This window comes from Orcinus orca, chromosome 7, assembly GCF_937001465.1.
Source record: "Orcinus orca chromosome 7, mOrcOrc1.1, whole genome shotgun sequence".
Classification (NCBI taxonomy): domain Eukaryota; kingdom Metazoa; phylum Chordata; class Mammalia; order Artiodactyla; family Delphinidae; genus Orcinus; species Orcinus orca.
This window is the reverse complement of record NC_064565.1, coordinates 47,196,014-47,218,677: the sequence shown is the minus strand read 5'-3', so window position 1 is coordinate 47,218,677 and position 22,664 is coordinate 47,196,014. Positions and strand designations below refer to the sequence as shown.

The window sequence follows — 22,664 nt, the reverse complement described above, 5'->3', positions numbered from 1 at the left end:
GAAGCCATTTCCTCTAAGGTCAGGAACAAGACAAGGTTGCCCACTCTCACCACTATTATTCAAAATAGTATTGGAAGTTTTAGCCACAGCCATGAGAGAAGAAAAAGAAGTAAAAGGAATCCAGATCGGAAAAGAAGAAGTAAAACTGTCACTGTTTGCAGATAACATGATACTATACAAAACAGAATCCTAAAGATGCTATGAGAAAACTACTAGAGCTAATCAATGAATTTGGTAAAGTAGCAGGATACAAAATTAATGCACAGAAATCTCTTGCATTCCTATACACTAATGACGAAAAATCTGAAAGAGAAGTTAAGGAAACACTCCCATTTACCACTGCAACAAAAAGAGTAAAATACCTAGGTATAAACCTACCTAAGGACACACAAAAGACCTGTATGCAGAAAACTATAAGACACTGATGAAAGAAATTAAAGATGATACAAGCAGATGGAGAGATATACCATGTTCTTGGATTGGAAGAATCAACATTGTGAAAATGACTATACTACGCAAAGCAGCCTACAGATTCAGCGCAATCCCTATCAAACTACCACTGGCATTTTTCACAGAACTAGAACAAAAAAAAGTCACAATTTGTATGGAAACACAAAAGACCTTGAATAGCCAAAGCAATCTTGAGAAAGAAAAATGGAGCTGGAGGAATCAGGCTCCCTGACTTCAGACTCTACTATAAAGGTACAGTAATCAAAACAGTGTGGTTCTGGCACAAAAACAGAAATACAGATCAATGGAACAGGATAGAAAGCCCAGAGATAAACCCAGGCACATATGGTCACCTTATTTTTGATAAAGGAGGCAGGAATATACAGTGGAGAAAAGACAGCCTGTTCAGTAAGTGGTGCTGGGAAAACTGGACAGCTACATGTCAAAGAATGAAATTAGAACAGTCCCTAACACCATATACAAAAACTCAAAATGGATTAAAGACCTACATGTAAGGCCAGACACTATCAAACTCTTAGAGGAAAACATAGGCAGAACACTCTATGACATAAAACCACAGCAAGATCCTTTTTGACCCACCTCCTAGAGGAATGGAAATAAAAACAAAAAGAAACAAATGGGACCTAATGAAACAAGCTTTTGCACCATAAAAAGCAAAGGAAACCATAAACAAGACGAAAAGACAACACTCAGAATGGGAGAAAATATTTGCAAACGAAGCAACTGACAAAGGATTAATCTCCAAAATATACAAGCAGCTTATGCAGCTCAATATCAAGAAAACAAACAACCCAATCCAAAAATGGGCAGAAGACCTAAATAGACATTTCTCCCAAGAAGATATACAGATTGCCAACAAACACATGAAAGGATGCTCAACATCACTAATTATTAGAGAAATGCAAATCAATACTACAATGAGGTATCACCTCACACCAGTTAGAATGGCCATCAAAAAATGTGCAAACAGGGCTTCCCTGGTGGCGCAGTGGTTGAGAGTCCACCTGCTGATGCAGGGGACACGGGTTCGTGCCCTAGTCTGGGAAGATCCAACATGCCGCGGAGTGGCTGGGCCCGTGAGCTATGGCCGCTGGGCCTGCACGTCCGGAGCCTGCCCTCCGCAAGGGGAGAGGCCACAACAGTGAGAGGCTCACGTGCCGCAAAAAAAAAAAAAAGTGCAAACAGTAAATGCTGGAGAGGGTGTGGAGAAAAGGGGACCCTCTTGCACTATTGGTGGGAATGTAAATTGATACTGTCACTATGGAGAACAGTATGGTGGTTCCTTAAGAAACTAAAAATAGAACTACCATATGACCCAGCAATCCCACTACTGGGCATATACCCTGAGAAAACCATAATTCCAAAAGAGTCATGTACCACAATGTTCATTGCAGCACTATTTACAATAGCCAGGACATGGAAGCAACCTAAGTGTCCATCGACAGATGAATGCATAAAGAAGATGTGGCACATATATACAATGGAATATTATGCCATAAAAAGAAACGAAATTGAGTTATTTATAGTGAGGTGGATGGACCTAGAGTCTGTTATAAAGAGTGAAGTAAGTCAGAAAGAGAAAAATAAATACCGTATGCTAACACATATATATGGAATCTAAGAAAAAATGGTTCTGATGAACCTAGGGGCAGGACAGGAATAAAGACCTACATAGATGTAGAGAATGGACTTGAGGACACAGGGAGGGTGAAAGGTAAGCTGGGACGAAGTGAGAGAGTAGCATTGACATATATACACTACCAAATGTAAAAAAGATAGCTAGTGGGAAGCAGCCGCATAGCACAGGGAGATCAGCTCGGTGCTTTGTGACCACCTAGAGGGGTGGGATAGGGAGGGTGGGAGGGAGATGCAAGAGGGAGGAGATATGGGGATACATGTATACTTATAGCTGATTCACTTTGTTATACAGCAGAAACTAACACAACATTGTGAAGCAATTATACTCCAATAAAGATGTTAAAAAAATAAAAATAAAATTAAGATGAATATCATGTGGTTTAAAGTGATAAAGCGGAAACATTTTGTGTGTGTGTGTGGTACGCGGGCCTCTCACTGTTGTGGCCTCTCCCGTTGCGGAGCACAGGCTCCGGACGCGCAGGCTCAGTGGCCATGGCTCATGGGCCCAGCCGGTCCGCGGCATGTGGGATCCTCCCGGACCGGGGCACGAACCCGTGTCGCCTGCATTGGCAGGCGGACTCTCAACCACTGCGCCAGCAGGGAAGCCCGGAAACATTTTTTTAAATTGAAGTACAGTTGATTTACAGTGTTGTGCCCATCTCTGCTGTACAGCAAAGTGATATAACTGATTATATACATACAGACCTTCTTTTTTATATTCTTTTCCATTATGGTTTATCTCAGTATATTGAATGTAATTCCCCGTGCTATGCAGTAGGACCTTGTTGTAGCAGAAAGAGTTTCTTTAGCAAGAATAAATAAATGTCTAAGTGCACATTTTGTTTGATATTATGGCCAGCTAAGGGTTCTAAGAGAATCAGCTATGGGGAGACAGAGGCAGGTGGGATAACAGGGAAGAGTGAGAGACTAAGTCTGGCTGTGGGGACCAGCTTAGAGGAAGAGGGAGAAAGAGATGGGGATTAAAGTGCGGAAGTGTTATTCGGTTCACTTTACAGATATCCCACAGGTACAAATGTCAGATTGTCTTTCTCGAGTAGAAGCCAGCTTGTTTGAGGGCAGGATGATATGGTGGGTAAGAGTATGGGTTCTGGTGCCAGATTGCTGGGGACGGTTAGTGACCTTAATGTCAGTGATGTAATCTGCCCCCTTCATGTGGTTGTTGGAGGATTGCATGTAGGATTTTTAGAACTGTGCCTGGCACATTGCTGATTGTCACTAATTATTAGCTGCTTCTGTTGTCGATGATGATGATGATCAAATAGGGAAACGTTTCTTTGTTCCCAGAACTTTCCTATGCAAGGTATGGCGTATCAGAGCAGCTGGCAGCAAATTTGGAGTTGGTAGCAACTTAATAAAGCTGTATGATCATTAGCTGTGTGATCCTTGGCACCTCCCAGCAGCAACTTCATCATGTGTAAAATGAGTATAATATTTATCTTTCTGGTCTACTGAGAAAAATTCCATGAGAAAATATCTGTGCAAGTGATATAAATTTTATATAAAGTACTTTATATAAAGTACGGCATGTTTATGTATTCTCCTTTTCCTTTACACTTTCACAAGTCATTTAATTCTTCAAGCCATATCTGTCTTTAAAAAAAAAAATCCCCTTGTATTTCTAAGTTCCAAATTTCACTGTCCATGTGGGTGTCTATAAGGTATAGATCTATAACGCTAGGAAAGCACCTCTGTAGCAGGAAAGACAGGCACGCACATCACCATTTACTTCATAGGTTAGGAAGTACCTCCGACTGCGAGTTCTTTCAGTGTGCTGAAAAGTCCCTTTAGAATGTCTAGAAAAATTTCTTCCTTCCTCTTTATCTACATCTTTCAATATCTCACTTTTTAAAAAAATTTTATTGAAGTATAGTTGATTTACAATGTTGTGTTAATTTCTGCTGTACAGCAAAGTGACTCAGTTATACATATATATTCTTTTTCGTGTTTACAGTTTATCACAGGATCAGTATCTCACTTCTTTTCAAGACGACTTCAGTTGTCACTTCATGATGGAAGCCTACTGTAACATCTAGTCTGAATTATTATGATTCCCTGCTCTGGGCTCCTGTTATCCTTTGCACATATATATTACAGGACTTTTCACATTATATCATACTTTTTCCGTTTTAACTCTGTCTTCTTTTCTAGCCAACAAACACCATCATCTTGGTTTTCCTGTGTGACTGGCGAAGAGCATCCTAGGTGCCTGTTATATTTGATAGGTTCCTTTTTTAAATCGATGAATCAGTCACACTTAATATAAACTCACTCCTTGATTTTATAGCAGAGACAATCCAAAGAGCCCAAATGAGTTGCCTAATGTTCTAAAGCAGATCACAGGCAGATCAAGACTAGAACACAGGTGTCTAGGTTCTAGGCTTTGTGTTCTTTCTGGGTGGTTGATGAATGATCTGTGCCTGGAATGTCAACATGATAAAGGGTTTAACACTCTCATTATGGGTAAACACAAAGACATTATTTCTATCTGAATCTTTTTTTTTTTTTTTGCCGTATGAGGGCCTCTCACTGTTGCGGCCTCTCCCGTGGCGGAGCACAGGCTCTGGACACGCAGGCTCAGCGGCCATGGCTCACGGGCCCAGCCACTCCGCGGCATGTGGGATCTTCCCGGACCGGGGCACGAACCCGTGTCCCCTGCATCGGCAGGCGGACTCTCAACCACTGTGCCACCAGGGAAGCCCCTTCTATCTGAATCTTAATGCAATGTAAAAAAAATTTCAAAGGATTATTTACAATGGAAATGAATATGAAAATTTGCTATTCACTAGCAGTGTCCTCTTAAGGTATAAGTACATTATTTTTCTCTGTTGATGCCTCTGTAAACCTCCTTTTATGGCAGTTGGTAAGTTTAATATTTTTTGTTATAGGTGATCTCTACTGTATGGGTCACTATTTCTGTATAGAAAATTAAGCTGTAATGTGAAATTCTCACATGTCTATTAATTTTGTTCTTGCTGTCTCCAGGTTTCATTGCTTCAGACATGACATCAAGACACTCCAGTACACAGTTGTGGTTAATCACACATTATCATGAAATGGGATCGCTGTATGACTACCTTCAGCTTACTACTCTGGATACAGTGAGCTGCCTGCGAATAGTGCTGTCCATAGCTAGTGGTCTCGCACATTTACACATAGAGATCTTTGGGACCCAAGGGAAACCAGCCATTGCTCACCGAGATTTAAAAAGCAAAAACATCCTGGTTAAGAAGAATGGACAGTGTTGCATAGCAGATTTGGGTAAATTTTTTAAAAATATTTTTAAATTACTGTTTTAACTTTTGTTGTCTTCTCTTGTTTAGCCAGGTTGCATCTTTTTCCCTCCAAACACTTTGTTATGAAAAATTTCAAGCATGCAAATTGAAAGGGCTTCACGGTGAACACCTGTATATTTACCACCTAGATTCTCCCATGAACATTTTACTGTTATCACATATCCAGCCTCCATTTATCAATACAGCTTAATCTTTGATACATTTCAAAGTAAACTGCAGACAAAAGAGCCCTTCCCTCCAGTGGCTTCAGCATACACACCAATATATCATTCACTGGAGTTCTTTACTTTTTTTCTCTTTTCAGGTCAAATTTATATTTCACATGAAATGCACAGATCTTAAGTACACACTCTCAGATTTTTGACAGATGCTGTAAAATCCAAATCGCTGTCAAGATACAGACCTTCCCATTACTCTAGAAAGTCACCTCGTGCTGGTTCAGTCCGTTCCTGCCCCAGCCCACCCTGAGAGGCAACCAGTACTGTTGCATTCTGATTTCACAAGCCTTACACAAAGTAGGTACACAATGAAATAACCTATGGAATGAATTTGTCTTAAAAATGGTTTATAACGTTGTTCTGTAACCAAGGCAAAATTATCAATCAAAGAAAGAGGGGGAAAAAAAAATCCCCAAACTAATTTACCATTTGCCCTGCTGGCATATCTCATTCTTACGGTGTTAGGGTGATGCTTAATGTAGCTTTAACTGCATTATAAATAAGATTATTTTCATTTATAGTGGCATTCTCTATAAAGCCTATTCATCCTAGACCCCTAGAATATTGGCTGAATAATTATGCTAACGAGAACTGAATTGTAATTTTGGTTATTCATTTCAGTGGACTACTGAGGATACTCACTCTCCTTGAATAAAAAATGGTCGCTCTTATTTTCGTATCATTATAGTTATTGTTACATGGATAAACGTTTAGGCAGTGTTAGCTCTAATTACATAGATGATAAAATTGTTTTTAAACACAAGGGATTTGACATATCAGGAAAATTTCTTTCAAATAAATTTTTTTCAAATAAAATTTTTCTTTATCCCTTTAAAGTCCTTGTGTTCATGTTGAGAAATTATTTGACGGTGTTTTCCAAGTATAAGGAGGCATGACCCTAACGTTTTTGTTGTGGTGTAGAAGACTTATGGCTGTGCCATGGCTCATGGAGCTAAGGTGATTTGAGTTTCCCAATTATTGACCCAGTTTTGTTTTTGTTTTTTTTTTTTGCGGTATGCGGGCCTCTCACTGTCGTGGCCTCTCCCGTTGCGGAGCACAGGCTCCGGACGCGCAGGCCCAGCGGCCATGGCTCACCGGCCCAGCCGCTCCGCAGCATGTGGGATCTTCCCGGACCGGGGCACGAACCCACGTCCCCTGCATCGGCAGGCGGACTCTCAACCACTGTGCCACCAGGGAAGCCCGACCCAGTATTTTTTTAATTAATAAATTTATGTTTGGCTGCATTGGGTCTTCGTTGCTGCACGCGGGCTTTCTCTAGTTGCGGCGAGCGGGGGCTACTCTTCGTTGCGGTGCGCGGGCTTCTCATTGTGGTGGCTTCTCTTGTTGCAGAGCACGGGCTTTAGGCGTGCGGGCTCAGTAGTTGTGGCTCGCGGGCTCCAGAGCGCAGGCTCAGTAGTTGTGGCGCATGGGCTTAGTTGCTCCACGGCATGTGGGATCTTCCCAGACCAGGGCTCGAACCCACGTCCCCTGCATTGGCAGGCAGATTCTTAACCACTGCGCCACCAGAGAAGTCCCTGATCCAGTATTTTTGTACAGGTTTTTTCATCTATCTATTTACCTGCCCTAAGTGCTGACCTGCTTACACTCAGGGCAAGGGTGGGGGGCTTAGCAAGGGGGACTTCAGTGTTTGACACCGTGCCTTGAATGTCTCTGTTGTTTGAAACTTTTATAATAGTGTGTTTATGTATTATTCATGTTACCAAAAGTCAATTATGCCCACCTCACACAATTCTTGTGAGATTCAGAAATTTTATAAATGCTTGGCAAATAGTCATTCAAATGGTAGCTGCTGTTCTAGTCCTGAGGCCAAGGGAAGATAGACACATTGAGGCAGCTGTTGGTTTTGGTTTATGGGACTTGGGGGGAATTAGCAAATCCAACTAATTAATTATTTAATTACATTTATTTTGACCTATAGCTTTCCAGCTGTATTCACGGTTTCATACAGAAATCTGTGTTAAGGGGTCATTATTCAGGGAAGTAGATTGGTAGTACAGGAGACAGCTCCTGTAAGACTGCAATTTATATTAATTTTTTACTTTATACCTAGAAATTAAGGATCACTTGTTAGAAATTATGTTCTATTATTAATACTGTAAAACTTCCAGTATTTTAGCAAAAATACCAGTATTGTATTTTCCTCACTTTTGATCACAGAAAAATTCAAGCATTAAGAAAGATTGAAAAAGTAGTATGATGGTCATTCATATCCACAACACCTAGATTCAACAGTTATTAAAATGTTGCCAAATTTGCTTTATTTGTATGTGGCTGAGTGTATATGTTTGCAAATTCATTTGAAAATAAGTTGCAGGGCTCCCCTGGTGGCATAGTGGTTGAGGGTCCGCCTGCCAATGCAGGGGACACGGGTTCATGCCCTGGTCCGGGAAGATCCCACATACCGCGGAGCGGCTGGGCCCATGAGCCATGGCCGCTGGGCCTGCGCGTCCGGAGCCTGTGCTCCGCAACGGGAGAGGCCACAGCAGTGACAGGCCCGCGTACCGCAAAAAAAAAAAAAAGAAAAGAAAAGTTGCAAAGTCACAACTCTTTACTACTAAATACTTCAAAGTGCATCCCCTAAATATACTTCTCTTGCATAATCACAGTTTATCACACCTAAAAGTTATTGATTATGCTTTAATATCATTTAATAGCCATTTTCAAATTTTTCCAGTTTTTTCAAACAAGAATTGAGGCACGTTGCATTTGGTTGGTTTGTCTCTTTAGTTAGTGTAATAATTATGGATTACTGGGAAACAAATTACCTCTAAAACTTAGCAGCTTAAAATAACACAAGTTTATTATCTCACACAGTCGGTCAGCAGTCTTGGAACAACTCAGGTCTGTGGTTCTGGCTCAGGATCTGACAGGGGTTAACAGTCATACCATCAGTCAGGGCTGCAGGCATCTGAAGGCTTGGTCGGGCCTGGAGGAACTTCTAGGATGGCTCACTCACATGGCTGTTGATGGGAAGCCTCAGTTCCTTGTCATGTGGTCCTGTCCACTGGGCTGCTTGAGTGTCCTCATAACACTACGAATGAGCCCAGAGAGTGCAAACAGGAAGCCATATGCCTTCTATGCCCTAATCTTAAAGATACACACACTCTTCGGCCATATTCTGTTTGGTAGTCCAGCCCACGCTCAAGGCATGAGGAATTGAGTTTCCCCTCGTGAAGGGAGAAGTTTCAAAACACTTGTGGATGTATTTTTAAACCACCACAGCTAGTATTTCTATTCTCTATTTACACTTCACCTTTTTTGTATTCTGTTATCTTTACTCTGTGGTTCTGGAAATGGTGGAGGGGCATTATGGTTTGTGAAATGTTCGTAATGGCCATAGAATCTTAGGGTTGCTTATAAAAATGAGAAGAGGAACCAGTCTGATTTAGTCAAACGCAGTTGCCAGTATCTTTGGTATTGAGGCTGAGATAACATACGTGCTATCTCCCTTGCTTTATATGGAGTCATCATCTCACCCACGCAAAGCCACGGAGTGGGAGGAGAAGCATTCTCCATAGATGACTTGAGGGATCCCCGCTGGGTTACAAAGGTGTACATGGTCTGCTTGCTCCAGTTTGGCAATTTTCATTATTTTGAGTGTTACAGGAATCACTTTCAGTTGGTCTGCACATGCATCAAAAAGTAATTCCATTCTCAAATAAACCATGCACGAATCTGTCTATTACCCTTGGTCTGTGAGGAATGCTGGGTCTCTCTAATTGGCTGAGGAATTCGGACATGAGTCATGGTTTAAGATAGTGCTTCAAAATCATTTAACGTGATAGTTGTGCTTTGAATTGAGGGCCAGCTTAATGTTCTCTGTACATGTGGCTGCAGAGAAAGCCCTGTGGGTTTGGTCCACGTTACTGTTCAGATGAGCGGCCCTTTTTCAGGGATGGAGCAGGGCCCGAGGCAGTCGGCCCTTTATGTAATGATAAATTACCTCAAAGTCCCTGCCTCACATGGTTTGAAGTTTGTGTTTGCAGTCTAGTGGGAGCTGTGCTGGAGCCTGAAAGCTTAATTTGCTCCTTGTTATTTAAGCCACTTGGAGGCTCCCATTTGACAAGTGAGTCTGTTTTCCTGTGCATTTCGAACACTGGCCTCCTATTGGTTTGGTGTATTAGTTTATTATTTACCCCAAACTTTTTGTCTCTGAGGTTCATCTATTAACCTAAGAGCCTCAGAATGTTTCTGGCATCAGCCCTATTTCCTGCTCTCAACGGAAGTCATCACAACGGTACTCCAGAGATGACTCTGGGTGTAATGCGGCAGTCACCATGGATGCCACAAGAGGGCGCTGTTCGTTGGGTTTGGTTTAAAATCCTTCAGCAGCCGTCTGTGAGAAAGGAAGGGAGCAGATTGACAATGTTGTCTTCTTCCTTTCAGGCCTGGCAGTCATGCATTCCCAGAGCACCAATCAGCTCGACGTGGGGAACAACCCCCGTGTGGGCACCAAACGCTACATGGCCCCCGAAGTTCTAGATGAAACCATCCAGGTGGATTGTTTCGATTCTTATAAGAGAGTCGATATTTGGGCCTTTGGACTTGTCTTGTGGGAAGTGGCCCGGCGGATGGTGAGCAATGGTAGGTATCTGATCTCAGATAATATTGCCCTTGTCTGAGTCCTCTTGGTTCTGCTACCTTTAAAAGGGCAAAGGAAATATTTAAGTACACACTGTTGCGTGAATCATGCTTGTGAAGCTGTTGGCATTTATACTTGCTTTATGGCTGGTAGGTAGAAGGCGCATGATGGCAGTCTGTTTTAACTGCAGGAGGGGAAACCGTGGTGGAAAAAGTATTTCTGCAAGAGACTGCTTATTCCTTGGTTTGTTTTTATCAGTCCATATTTTATTTTTCCTTCCTCCGTCCTTATTCTGCCTTTTTTCCCCACCCTTCCTCCTTCTTTGCTCTTTTCCCAAGTGAGTTTTATCGTGAGAGCTTCAAGGAAATCTAAGTGTGAATTCTGCTATTATAGATATTTTTACTTCTTAAGTTTGGATTACTGAGAAAAGATTCAGGTTGCACACTCAGAATTCACTCGTTTGTAAGAAGCAGGCTGTACCTGCAAAGTAAGTGAAGTTTACATTCAGGAAGCCCTGAATAGGAGGCTCGTGCTGGTCCTCTTATAAATAAGCTTTATGAAACGGTGTTGCCTTAGCAGCTAGGGAAGCATATGTCTATCGATAATTTTTTACCCATATTCCCTACAGTGAACTTTCACCTCCATCTTTCAAATCAGCCACAAATACATTGTTGAACTTTAAGTTCACTGTATTCTGAAAGCACTACATATCCTCATTCAAATAGCACATGCCCCATCTACCCACAAAGTGGTTATTATAGCAGAATCTCTCGAATCGACTAAATTGACCTCTTCATACCTTCACAACTGGAAGTCCTATTGCAAAAAGAATGTGTCTGAAATTGTTCCAGGAAAACAGAAGAAAATGCTATATACTTAAATTAATATTCATTTTCAGGAGATATTTTACCCTCCTGGGACCCACTGGAATCCTAGATTTGAAGTATTAAATAGTGCATGAAGTCACTGACATATGTGCTCCATCCCACCTTCCACTCATAGTTTCTTGTAAGGATTGAAATTTTGGGGGTAACTTACAATTTTTAAGAATAATAGCCAGAGAGTGGAAGTTCTGGTTCTGTGAGCTAAGTGAAATTGGGGTAATGTAACATAGTTTTAGTGTGCAATAATTTAAATTGGCAAGGCTTTGTGGTAGTTTTTTTTCCTCCCTAACAGCAGCAGAGTGTGTTTGCTTTTAACACTCTTAAGGGTATCAAAGACAATGTTTTAAATTAAACATAAACATACATGCATTGTAACCAGACAGTGCTTTTAAAGTTTTTTTTTGTTTTTTGTTTTTGGAAGGAGGCATGAACATTTTCTTGGTAACTGTTTCTCAATTGTTGAGAGCTACTGACTTGCATTTTGTGCCATTCAAGTGCCTTGAGAATTGTTTGCAACAGAGTGATTGTTTTGCTGATTTATCAAGTTCTGAACTTTGCCTGAAATTGCACAGCGACTTCATTTCCCCATCCCCATCCCTTATAATTCTTGAGTGCCTTAGAGTTGAAAATCAGATTCTAATTAGTTTATTTTAAACACTTTAGAGAAGGACTGGTGTCATTATAAACTGTGTGTGGGGGAACTTGCCCCAGACGAAGAGGAAGTTAATATTCCAAGGCCAGGATAGTCCAGTCCAGCTATGGGTGCTGGAGCCATGCCAGGCAAGCCTGCGTGATGAAAGGCAAACTTGGCAGAAACTTGGGCTTTGGGCTTTGTAAGAACTCATGTTGCAAATTTGTTCCCTGTGTCGCAGGCTTAAACCCAAATGGCTTTCAAAGATCAGCTGTGATTAATAGGAGTCAGTTGGAGAATAGAGCCGTCAGTTTAAAATATAGCTCAACAAATAGTTTTCTTGATCTATCCTGTGTTTAACATTATTTTTGGAAAAAATATCGTGAAGGGTAGAGGAAGAGAGACTATTTTGGTTGCTTTCTGATTTACTGATCTCCCCCTTGCGTCATGGTTTAGATTGTTCCTAAAATTTTGTGGGTTGCGCTTCTGTTCTATGGTGTGGTTTGATTTTTAGGGGGAGGTAAGGGTATGTCATGTCTCATTTTAAATCAGCTACTGTCCCTTGGCAATGACTAATTTGATATTTCCCCTTCTCTTTCTCTAGTCCTCCTTCTTCCATGAATATTCACATGCACACACACACACAAATCAGTTTATCCAAACTCAAACTTGAAAGTGTTCAGTGCTGCTTGCATACCTGTTAATATTTTCGTTATTACTATACCCCCAAACAGAAAAATGAGTAGAAAGAAAAATTTGCCTTTACCTTCCAGTATTCATGTTTCTTTCCCCTTCTTCTCTATGCAACCATGTACATATTTTTTTACTTAGTTGTAATCATAGTGTAAATATAATTCTGTATCATCTTTTTCATTTCTGTTTTTTAAATGTTAGTCTGTTTTTATTTTAGATGGTCTCATGATATTTCATTAATTTAACCATTTCTATGTTGTCAGACATCCTCTTTCCTCCATGTAGACATCTTTGTTCATACAACTTTTTCATTTGGGGAATTCTTCTTAATCTGAAGGAAAGTAGACCTATTTGGTCAAAGAATTTGGATGTTTTTATGGCTTCACACATAACTGCCAAGTTGCTTTCCATATGAGTTGTTCTAATTTATAATATCCCGCTCACCCCAGGGTGTGATGTACCTATTTCACTTTCTTACTAGCTTTAAGAACTGACATTAAAGGATATATATATTTGAAATTATTGCATACTAAATGTACCTCATTTAAATATATGAATATCTTAGGGAGGTCATTATAATTATGCATCTTTGAGTTTCTGAGTCCATTATAAAAATTGATGACCAGATAGTTCTCTTGGAGTAATACAGTCCTCAAGTGAACCATGAGTATAAAAATATGTCGCATTTTGTGTTTTCATAGGAATTTTACATTTCTTTGCTAATAATAATAAACTTCCTGCTGTTTCTGTACAGGAAATGAGAGTTAAGTCCATTTTCACATCTGAAAATTTCTCAGTAGTGTCTTTTGGAATTTACTGTTTGTGTTTAGTTTGACACTGAATTTGGAATTGGTCAGAAGGAAAGCCATTTTCTCACCATTTCCGGGTGAATTTTCTATATGAATCTAAGGCAGGGGTTTGCTTGAATCACTAGTTCTTAAGCCAGAGAGTGTGCAGCAGAATCACCTAGAAACACAGAGTACTGAACCGTCCCCAAGAGTTTCTGATTTAGTAGGTCTAGGTTTGGACCCAGGATCTCCCTTTCTAGCAGGGCCCCAGGTGATGCTGTGCTGCTAGGTCAGCGACCGTACTCTTGGGATCTCAGGTTAAAATGGAATATATCGGTCTCACCCAGGCCAGGAAATAAAGACTGTCCCTGGGATGCTGACACAGCCCATCTGAGCAGGATTTCCTGATTTGTGTTCTTATGCTTCAGGTGAAGCTTCCTCTCTCTTCCAAGCTGAAGAGGGGTCCCTTTCTCCTTTGAGTCTTGTAGCTAGGCCTTGGCCTTTCTTTCAAGATTTTTGCTACTTCTCTGGCAAAAATACTTTTATAGTTCTGCAGACACACTGATTTCTGGTTACCTGGGTTCAGTGTGGTGTGAAGACAGAAATTGACACGTGGATTCCACAGATAAATGGGTGCATCATGGCTCTTCACGTGTGCCATTTAGCTTTGGTCTGATCAGAAACTTCTAGTAGCCCCATCCAAGCATCCTGCAGCAGTTCCCTCTTGAGATTAGAAGTCCTCTCTCTGGAACCTCAGCCTTCGGTGTCACACCTTGGTTGGATCCCTGTATGCAGAAACGCCAGAGTTGTTTTGCACTAATACTGTGGCCACAGCTGCTCATGGATTTAAAAGCTAACTAAAATGATCTTCCCTGATCCTGCTGTAGCACATCTTTGACTGTGGCATCATGCAGGCAGCATGAGCCTCTGCTATACCCTTCACGTGTCTCCTCTTCGCTGCCCACAGGAGGGCTATGTGGACATATTTTTGTTTCAGTGACTGGCTTTGGTTATTCCATTTTGTGATGGAATCCAGTGTTGAAATGTGTCAAAAAGCACTTGTATCTCGTTGAAAAAACCCTGCTGGCTGAGCTGCATCTCTTAATGGGGTGGGGACTAGGGAATACTTGTTAGAATAAGCTTATGTTTGGCGCACATACTTTGGAAAACCTCTTCTAAGAAGCCCTTGGGCTTGCTAAATAAGGAATGGCGTGTGCTTCAAGTTCCTGAGCACAATGGGCTTGTATATGGAAACCATGACAACTCTGATTTTCTTCAGCAACTTAATATCCAGTGTGTTTCACGATTTCATTTCACTACCTTAGTGTATATTAAGGTTTGAACAAAGGGAAGACTCATATTAGGGAAAATTTTTAGTATTCATTCAAGCAATTTCTTTCAGGTTTGTTTTATTTCGTTTGAGCTTTTAGGTGAGTGGTTGGGGGCAGGAATATGGAGGTGGGATTTTTCTCTCACTGATTCCTGGAATTTCGTGTCCCTGGTTTAAAGATCTAGACCAAAGGAGGGCAGTCAACTGACGTCACGACAAAATAAGCAGAGGCCAGCAGAACTTTACTGGGTATTGTTCACTGCTTACTGGTCTCGCTTCCCTGACACATCTTTAACAGCAGGTGTCCCCACCAGGACAAGCATCTGTGGTGCCAACCTTGAAACAGCCCCAGCATCCGGTGAATGATGCCTTCTTCTTCTCATGAGACCTCTACAGATAGCAAACGCTTGGAAGTCTTCTGGAGCTTCTCCCTCTAGGTCTGAGGGTGTGTGAGATGTAAGGCGTCTTGTCAAAGCTTAACTCAGAGCATGGCTGTGCATCTCTCCTAGGCCCTTTGACCTAGGCCCTTTGACCTTTCTGACAACTGTCACATTCATAAATATTTTTAGTAGGGCCTGTGAAGCAATCTGTGAACCATTTATTTTGGCTATGCCACACTGCTGAGAATCCCAGTAACAGAAATTACTTTTAACAGATTTCAGATAATGCGTTTAGTCTTGATTTGAATAATGTGCATGGTTCCATATGCCCATGAATTGTAGGGGGGATAGCAGGATGAGGTCATCACTGCCACACAGATACTTCACTTAGCAGGGAACAGAGCTGTCCTGCCAGCTCTGTTCCTGTTTCTGAAAGGAGTACCTGCCTTGGGGAGAGGCAGGGCTTCCCAGCTAGTGCGCCTGGTTGGTTACAGGAGTGCCTGAGTTACTGGTTCTCTGAAACCTCCAGCAGCAAGGCAGCACCAAGGGCCACCAGAACCTCCTGGGCTGTCGTCCCCTCTGCTGTGAACAGCTCCATCCGTTTATATATTAGTCGTTTTTGATGTTGGCCATGGCTTGAAAACTGTGCTTGAAATCCTTCTGTGAGGAATGTTAAGCAAAGAGACACAAATAGTTGATATACCTTTTTGAATCCTCTTCCTACCAGGAAAAAAATGCCTCTCTGAAAACAGTGTTTCCCAAGATTCTCTCATACACGTACTACCTTTATGATTTCTTTTCATATCCAAATGCCCCTTGTACCATTATTTTCTTAATCATTTCAGTCAGCTAACTTTTTCAAACATTTCTTTTTAAAAGGAAATTAACGTCACTACTGGAAGTGGGAAAACCAGTTATCCCATGGCATTAAATGGAAGGTAACGTTAATAATACATACGCAGTTATTTAATAAGACAAAAAAGTTTTGTCCTTGAACCATATCTAATTTTCTCACAGGCCACCCCTGACGGAAACACTGTATTAACTTAGAGTACTATCAGAAGCCCAACGTGAACCACTCTCATTCTCTGTAAAATGGCTTTAGTCGTAATGTTCCAGTCTCTGAAGGGCTTCATAGTTCCTGTAGGAGTTCACTGTTAACAGCAGCTCTCTGCAGGGATGCGGATGCTGGGGATCCTGCCCCCCTTGCCTGTTACCTGGGTGTCCACCCAAGCTGCAGTGCAGTGAAGAGAGACCGCGGACATGAAGTGAGCAGGCCCTTGTGACGAGATCAATGCATTATCCCATTGTGGGCTTGTTGGGAAGAATTCTAGAATACAAACAGGGAATTGGATTCAGGTTAATGTTTGTCATTAGGTAGCTGTGGACTTGGACAAGTACGTTTCCCCTGGGTGGTCCTCAGCTTCTTTTTCTGAAGGAAAGGCAGGCTGTGATCTGCATGATTCTGACATCCCCTGCATCTGTCTTTGCCTCACCTTCAGATTATTCAAATGATGGCCAAGTCCACAGCCCCTTATCTGCAATTGAGAAATCCCCAAAGCTTTGAGAGCCCAAAGCTATTGGTTTGGGTAGGGAGGGTCATGAGGAAGGCCTTGTTTCCAGAGACTTGCATTTTTAGAAAGAACCCTCTGGCATTTCATGGGGTTTGAAGGTTGTTTCTAGGTTGTTCTTATTAATCTGCACATTCGCTTTGTGATGTGTACTTTAAAGGTGTTGGAACTAAGGCCAGGCAATTAAGGGGCTTACTCAGAATCATGCAGCAAATTAATGATAGGGATATTGTTGGTAAAGATATATTTGCCCCAGAGAAGAGAAAACTTTCAGTTAGACACATGTCCAGGAAAAAAAAAATTGTATAAATCAGATATACATGCCCAAAGCTGTGGGGAGGAGGTTATGAATAGTTTCTCTGATTCTTTCCGCGGCCCTTCGAGTCGCAGCCCCTACCACGGAAAAGCGAGGGCTGGCACGGTTCGTCCTTCCTGACCACTGTTTAAGAGCTCCTCTTCCACTGCATTCCTGGATCCTCTGTTGCTTGTACCACTCCTTTGGCACTCGAAGTCCTTTGTATTTTTAGTCACTTTTCCTGAATTCACGCTGTTCTGTTCGCTGGCTCACGATTTGGCAGTTGTTGGGTGCTGTTGTAAAAGGACTGAGAGTCCACTTTTTCTCTGGCAGAGTGAGGAACAGTTGTAAGTAACTTCCTACCTTGACAACACAGGTAATTTCACAGTCCGACCCTGACCGCTCACCCTCTCCACCACCGTGTGCACCGATTTCAGCTACAGGGAATTTCCCTCCTCTCCAACACAGGAGGATCATTTGTAACCCCTTGTCTTTGTCCCATATCACCGGCCCCCAACCTGGATTGCCCCCTCTCCTTGGCGTATTCTTGTCCCATCCTCTCCTCTTTCTTGAAAACTCATCTTTCTATGTTCAGCCAGGCCCTAGCTCCCAGAAAGCTTACTTGTGCTTCCATGGCACCTGGTTTATATCTGGTATTTAAACCACACAGGTGTTTAGTTCTCTGAAACCCATTGAACACCATGCCCCCCCCCCTCCACCTCTTCTCCCTGGTCCTACTTTGTAATTTTTTTTCGTGTCTTCCTTTCCCATTAGTCTCATCACCAACATCACATCTTTATTTTTATATCCCTAGTGCCAAGGACAACCTCTGGCTCATACAGTTTAAGGGACCAAAATGGTTTATGAGCCAATTTAGGAACTCGCAAGTAAAACTTAGTGAGAATTTCCAATCTATCTTTGCCTTTCAAGATATAAAGTATACAAAGGGGTGAAAAACATTTTTGAGGTTTTGTTTTTTTTTTTTAAACAAGATTTCCATTATCTAAAGTAGAAAAGAGAGGGACCTGTTCTCATCTTCCACTAGACTTTGAGTTCCTTGAAAACTGAGAGTATGTCTTATACTTTTATATCCTCAACATTTAGAATGGTGTTCCACACATGGTCAGTATGTAATATACTTTATATTGATTGAAATAATTGCTTTCCTTGACCAGAGGGTGTTCCATATAACTGCTGGAGTTTAATACCAGGTTTATTTTATGCTGGGAAAGCACGACCAACATCAGATGGAAACAGTCAACAATTTGACCAATGGTTGACAAAAAAGGCATGACTAAGTTCCAGGCATGATCAACTAAATGGTCTTTTTAAACTTGATTCCTTTTGTTAAAACATGGCAGTATTTCATAAGATTAAAATATGGGAAATATAAACCCAAGGGAAAACTTCATCTTTGTATAGTGAATTTTATTGTTGAGTATCCCCAGATCCTATGTTTTAAAAATCCAGCCATGCTTTTTTTCTTTTGCATTTATAGAAAAATTGATGTTCCCATAACCCTTCCCAAGCTAGCCAGGCAAATTACTTGAAATAGCTGGCTGTTATGCTAGATTTTTAAAGACTGAAGCCAGGCTATTAAATATATTCTCCTTCAGAAAAGTTGAGAGGTGGTGACGGGCACAATCCTACTGTTTCTTATAAGTTCATGTGGCCCTTATAAAGGTATAAATTATCTTGCTGGTCTGTGTCCAGCTGTATTTTATGTGATGTCTCCTAGTAATACAGGTACTGAAAAGAATTAAAATATTGTTGAATGCTTCCTGGGGTCCTTACAAGAGAAGTAGGTGAGGTCTCTGAGATGAGGTATCTCAAGACTTCTGAAAGCAGTGGTTTATGCCCAATCTGAACTGTTTACCATTTGTCAGGAAAGGTTTTACTCCACTGACTAATACACATTACAAACACAGTCAAGCAATGTGGGTAAGTTAATGGTAAGTCTTAATATCAACTAGAATTTTTAAATTTAGACTACATTCCATTTTTAAAATAAACTCTTGAATCTATGTAGTTTAACAAAACTCTAGTATTTAACAGATGTTCCTTATCATGACTAATCTTTTTCATAAATGGTTTGTCTTTATGTGGGATTTGTGAGAGCAACTTCTCACTGTTAATTTCTTTGATAAATGAAAAGGCGATTGAAGCTTTTCAGGTAGCTTACAGGAGCTAGAAAAACTTAAAAATTATTAAAACAGCCTCCTCCCACCTGTGCCAACAATCACTCTGGTAGGTATTTAGGAACAGAAGAAAGTTACATGGAGGAAGGAGAGAGGGCAGTAAACTAATCCACTGTCCTCACTGATGAGGCCTTTGATGATGAGAGAAAAATAAGGGATTTTCTGGGTCTCATTTCTATAAAGGAAAGAATCAACTTTCTAATTCTAAATTATTGCTTTAAATTTTTCTCTTTGTGGAACTACTTTCTTTGTGAAAAGTAAGGAACTGATGTAATTTTACTGGGAAAAAAGGTTTCTAAGGCATTGGAAACCATGCAGGGGCAGAAGCTGAAATTAGCGACTTTCACATTTGCTTGGGAGTAAGGGAAAAGTTCATTCTTTTCAGCCATTCTTCTGCCTTTCCAAAAGACTGTCCTCTGCATTTTATTTTGTGCCTTTGATCTGAGAGGAATTAATAGAGCCATCAAACAGACAGCTGTGAATGACAGAGGGTACTCAGAACATACAGAATGAATGAGTGAGGAAATAGTATTTCATATTACATTACTTGCATCCTCCCGGTTGGAGGGATTATTTTATAGCAATGCATTTACCCCTAATCATAAAAAAAAGGGGTATTTTGATGATGGCCTTGGATTGTTTGTTTGCCTCCAGCTCTAGTTGTGGCCAACTTTTTATTTCAGTTTATGGTTTGAAAACACTAGATTCGTGTACCTTCTCTAGGTATTTTGTCCTTTTTAATCACTGAAGGCACTCTTGTTCTGTCTCCTGTGCCCTGTTGGGCACCGCAGAGCTGTTTGTATGCACTCTTGGAGCGTTTTGTTATAATTACATGAGAGGTAGTCATGTTTTCTTCTAACAATTATTGTTCCTCCAGTTCTCTGCAGGGCTTCTATTTATTGCTTTGTTTTCCACTTATTTTAAGACCTACCTGTACCTTTCAGAATCACCCTGAAGTTTGAGGAAGGTGATCAGTACTTTTTCTGTCAACGCTGTAACCTGCGGCAACCCTCAGTACAACCCTGGGAACCTCTACTCTTTTGCTAACCCAACACAATTCTTGTCCATGTGTGTAGGTATTGTGGAGGATTACAAGCCACCGTTCTATGATGTGGTTCCCAATGACCCAAGTTTTGAAGATATGAGGAAGGTGGTCTGTGTAGATCAACAGAGGCCCAACATACCCAACAGATGGTTCTCAGACCCGGTAAGAGCAATGCTTTCTTAGTTTAGAGCTATACTTAGCTGTTTGCTATTTGCATTCTCTTGATTTTTCAGCTGGTAGAGTTCTTGAGTGATCTGCCCTGTTTCTTTCTCTCCCTATTTTATGTAGAAGAGCTTTAGACCTAGTTGAGCAGGTTCACAAAATGGTCTCATTCTTGAAAGAGCCATTTCTGATAGATCTTGCCAATGAATGACAACATTCACAAGATTTTCTACCCTCGATTAGCTCCAGGAATTGGGAGACGCATTACTATGCCACTGGCCCCAGGACTGCAATTTCACATGTAAACCAAGAGACCTGAGTGATGCTTTTTAACCTCTTTTCTATCTCTGCATCTCTTCCAAACATAGGCTGTTTAATGCTGACAATCCTTATTGCTGCTGTTAAGTAGTAAGTAGCAAATCTAAGGCATTGAGAAATGACCCTATTTGCATATTTCAGTTTTAACTCTGGGTTACTGTTATGGCTTTTAGCGCCATCAAACCATCAACCTGTGTTGTGTAACTGACTTGATGGTCAGTTGGTAGCATTAGGAGTCCAAAGGGCAGAGTTTAAGAAACTCAAGAGTGGTTTATCAGTGGCTAAGGCCTTGATTATTTGTGTAAGGAAAATGGTAATAACATCACTTGAACTTCACAAGACCTGTAGAGCCCTGCGAAACAGTTGACGTAACATCTGCCCAGCTACTTTTTCACTGTGGTGTTGGTTCTTTCTCTCCTCAGACATTAACCTCCCTGGCCAAGCTGATGAAAGAATGCTGGTATCAAAATCCATCTGCCAGACTCACAGCCCTGCGTATCAAAAAGACTTTGACCAAAATTGATAATTCCCTAGACAAATTGAAAACTGACTGTTGACATTTTCACGGTGTCAAGAAGGAAGGTCTGACGTTGTCCAGCTGGGACCTAATGCTGACCTGACTGGTTGTCAGAACAGAATCCATCTGTCTCCCTCCCCAAATGACTGCTTTGACAAGGCCGACATCTTACCCGGCTGTGTGCTGGGGAGACACCAAAACCACCCTAACCTCGCTCAATGACTGTGAACTGGGCATTTCACAAACTGTTCACGCTGCAGAGACTCATGTTGGACAGACACTGTTGCAAAGGTAGGGAACTGGAGGAACACAGAGAAATCCTAAAAGAGATCTGGGCATTAAGACAGTGGCTTTGCATATCTTCACAGGTCTCCTAGACACTCCCCACGGGAAACTCAAGGAGGTGGTGAATTTTTAATCAGCAATATTGCCTGTGCTTCTCTTCTTTATTGCACTAGGAATTCTTTGCATTCCTTACTTGCACTGTTACTCTTAATTTTAAAGACCCAACTTGCGGAAACATTGGCTCCGTACTCCACTGGTCTGTCTTTGGATAATAGGAATTCAATTTGGCAAAACAACATATAATGTCAGACTTTGCTGCATTTTACACATGTGCTGATGTTTACAATGACGCTGAACATTAGGAATTGTTTATACACAACTTTGCAAATTATTTATTACTTGTGCAGTAGCAGTTTTTACAAAACTGCTTCATGCATATGTTAAAGCTTATTTTTATGTGGTCTTATGATTTTATTACTGAAATGTTTTTAACACTATACTCTGAAATGGACATTTTCTTTTATTATCCGTTAAATTCACATTTTAAGTGCTTCACATTTATGTGTGTAGACTGTAACTTTTTTTTTCAGTTCATATGCAGAACGTATTTAGCCATTACCCATGTGACACCACCGAATATATTACTGATTTAGAAGCAAAGATTTCAGTAGAATTTTAGTCCTGAACGCTGTGGGGAAAATGCATTTTCTTCAGAATTATCCATTATGTGCATTTAAACTCTGCCAGAAAAAAATAACTATTTTGTTTTAATCTACTTTTTGTATTTAGTAGTTATTTGTATAAATTAAATAAAATGTTTTCAAGTCAAAGTGAATTTTTTCAACATGTAAAAAAGATCTACATATTATAAAGCATTTTCTTGTGGGAACAATAGCAGCACAAAATTAACTTGTAAGTTGAATTTGCTTTTTAAGTCTATGAATGAGTCTGAGGGTTCTAGGGGGATGTCTTCCAGTTTGAATTTGGTACCAGAAAATTTAGATTTTGGGTTTTTTTTTGAGGGGGGGGTGGCTGTGATTTTATTTTTTTCTTGTTCAGTTTCCCCAGCTTTGAAGTGAGGGTAACAGACTTGTCTGAGCTGCCTCCTTCACAAGGGATAAGTGGAGGAAGGAGGTCAAAGCATTTTGTTTAGTATAAGGTCCTGTGTGAGAGGAAAGTGGTCTTATGCATCTCACCTTGCTGCTTTGGGAGAGTCCACTGTTGGCTTTTTTCACTTCTTGAAGTGTTCAGCGGGATTGAAAATGTAGAGTTTCAAGTATCTCAGTAAGAGTAGAGGTGTTAAAATTCTGGAATTTTCACCAG

General features: G+C 40.9%; 2 protein-coding genes across 6 annotated transcripts in view; one reads left to right on the top strand and one right to left on the bottom strand.

Moving 5' to 3' along the window:
• The window catches only part of ACVR1 (activin A receptor type 1), a 126,955-nt gene extending 104,784 nt beyond the window's left edge, over window positions 1-22,171 (top strand). For all 5 annotated transcript variants that reach the window (XM_049712726.1, XM_049712724.1, XM_049712725.1 and 2 more), the window contains 4 exons: window positions 5,113-5,388; window positions 10,049-10,246; window positions 20,091-20,221; window positions 20,962-22,171. In XM_049712726.1, coding sequence (XP_049568683.1) covers window positions 5,113-5,388; window positions 10,049-10,246; window positions 20,091-20,221; window positions 20,962-21,096 — 740 coding nt within the window. In that variant the 3' untranslated portion in view covers window positions 21,097-22,171. The remainder of the gene's footprint in view (window positions 1-5,112; window positions 5,389-10,048; window positions 10,247-20,090; window positions 20,222-20,961) is intronic.
• Window positions 1-22,664, bottom strand: part of PKP4 (plakophilin 4) — a 961,933-nt gene that overhangs the window by 878,332 nt on the left and 60,937 nt on the right. The gene's annotated exons all lie outside the window — the stretch shown is intronic.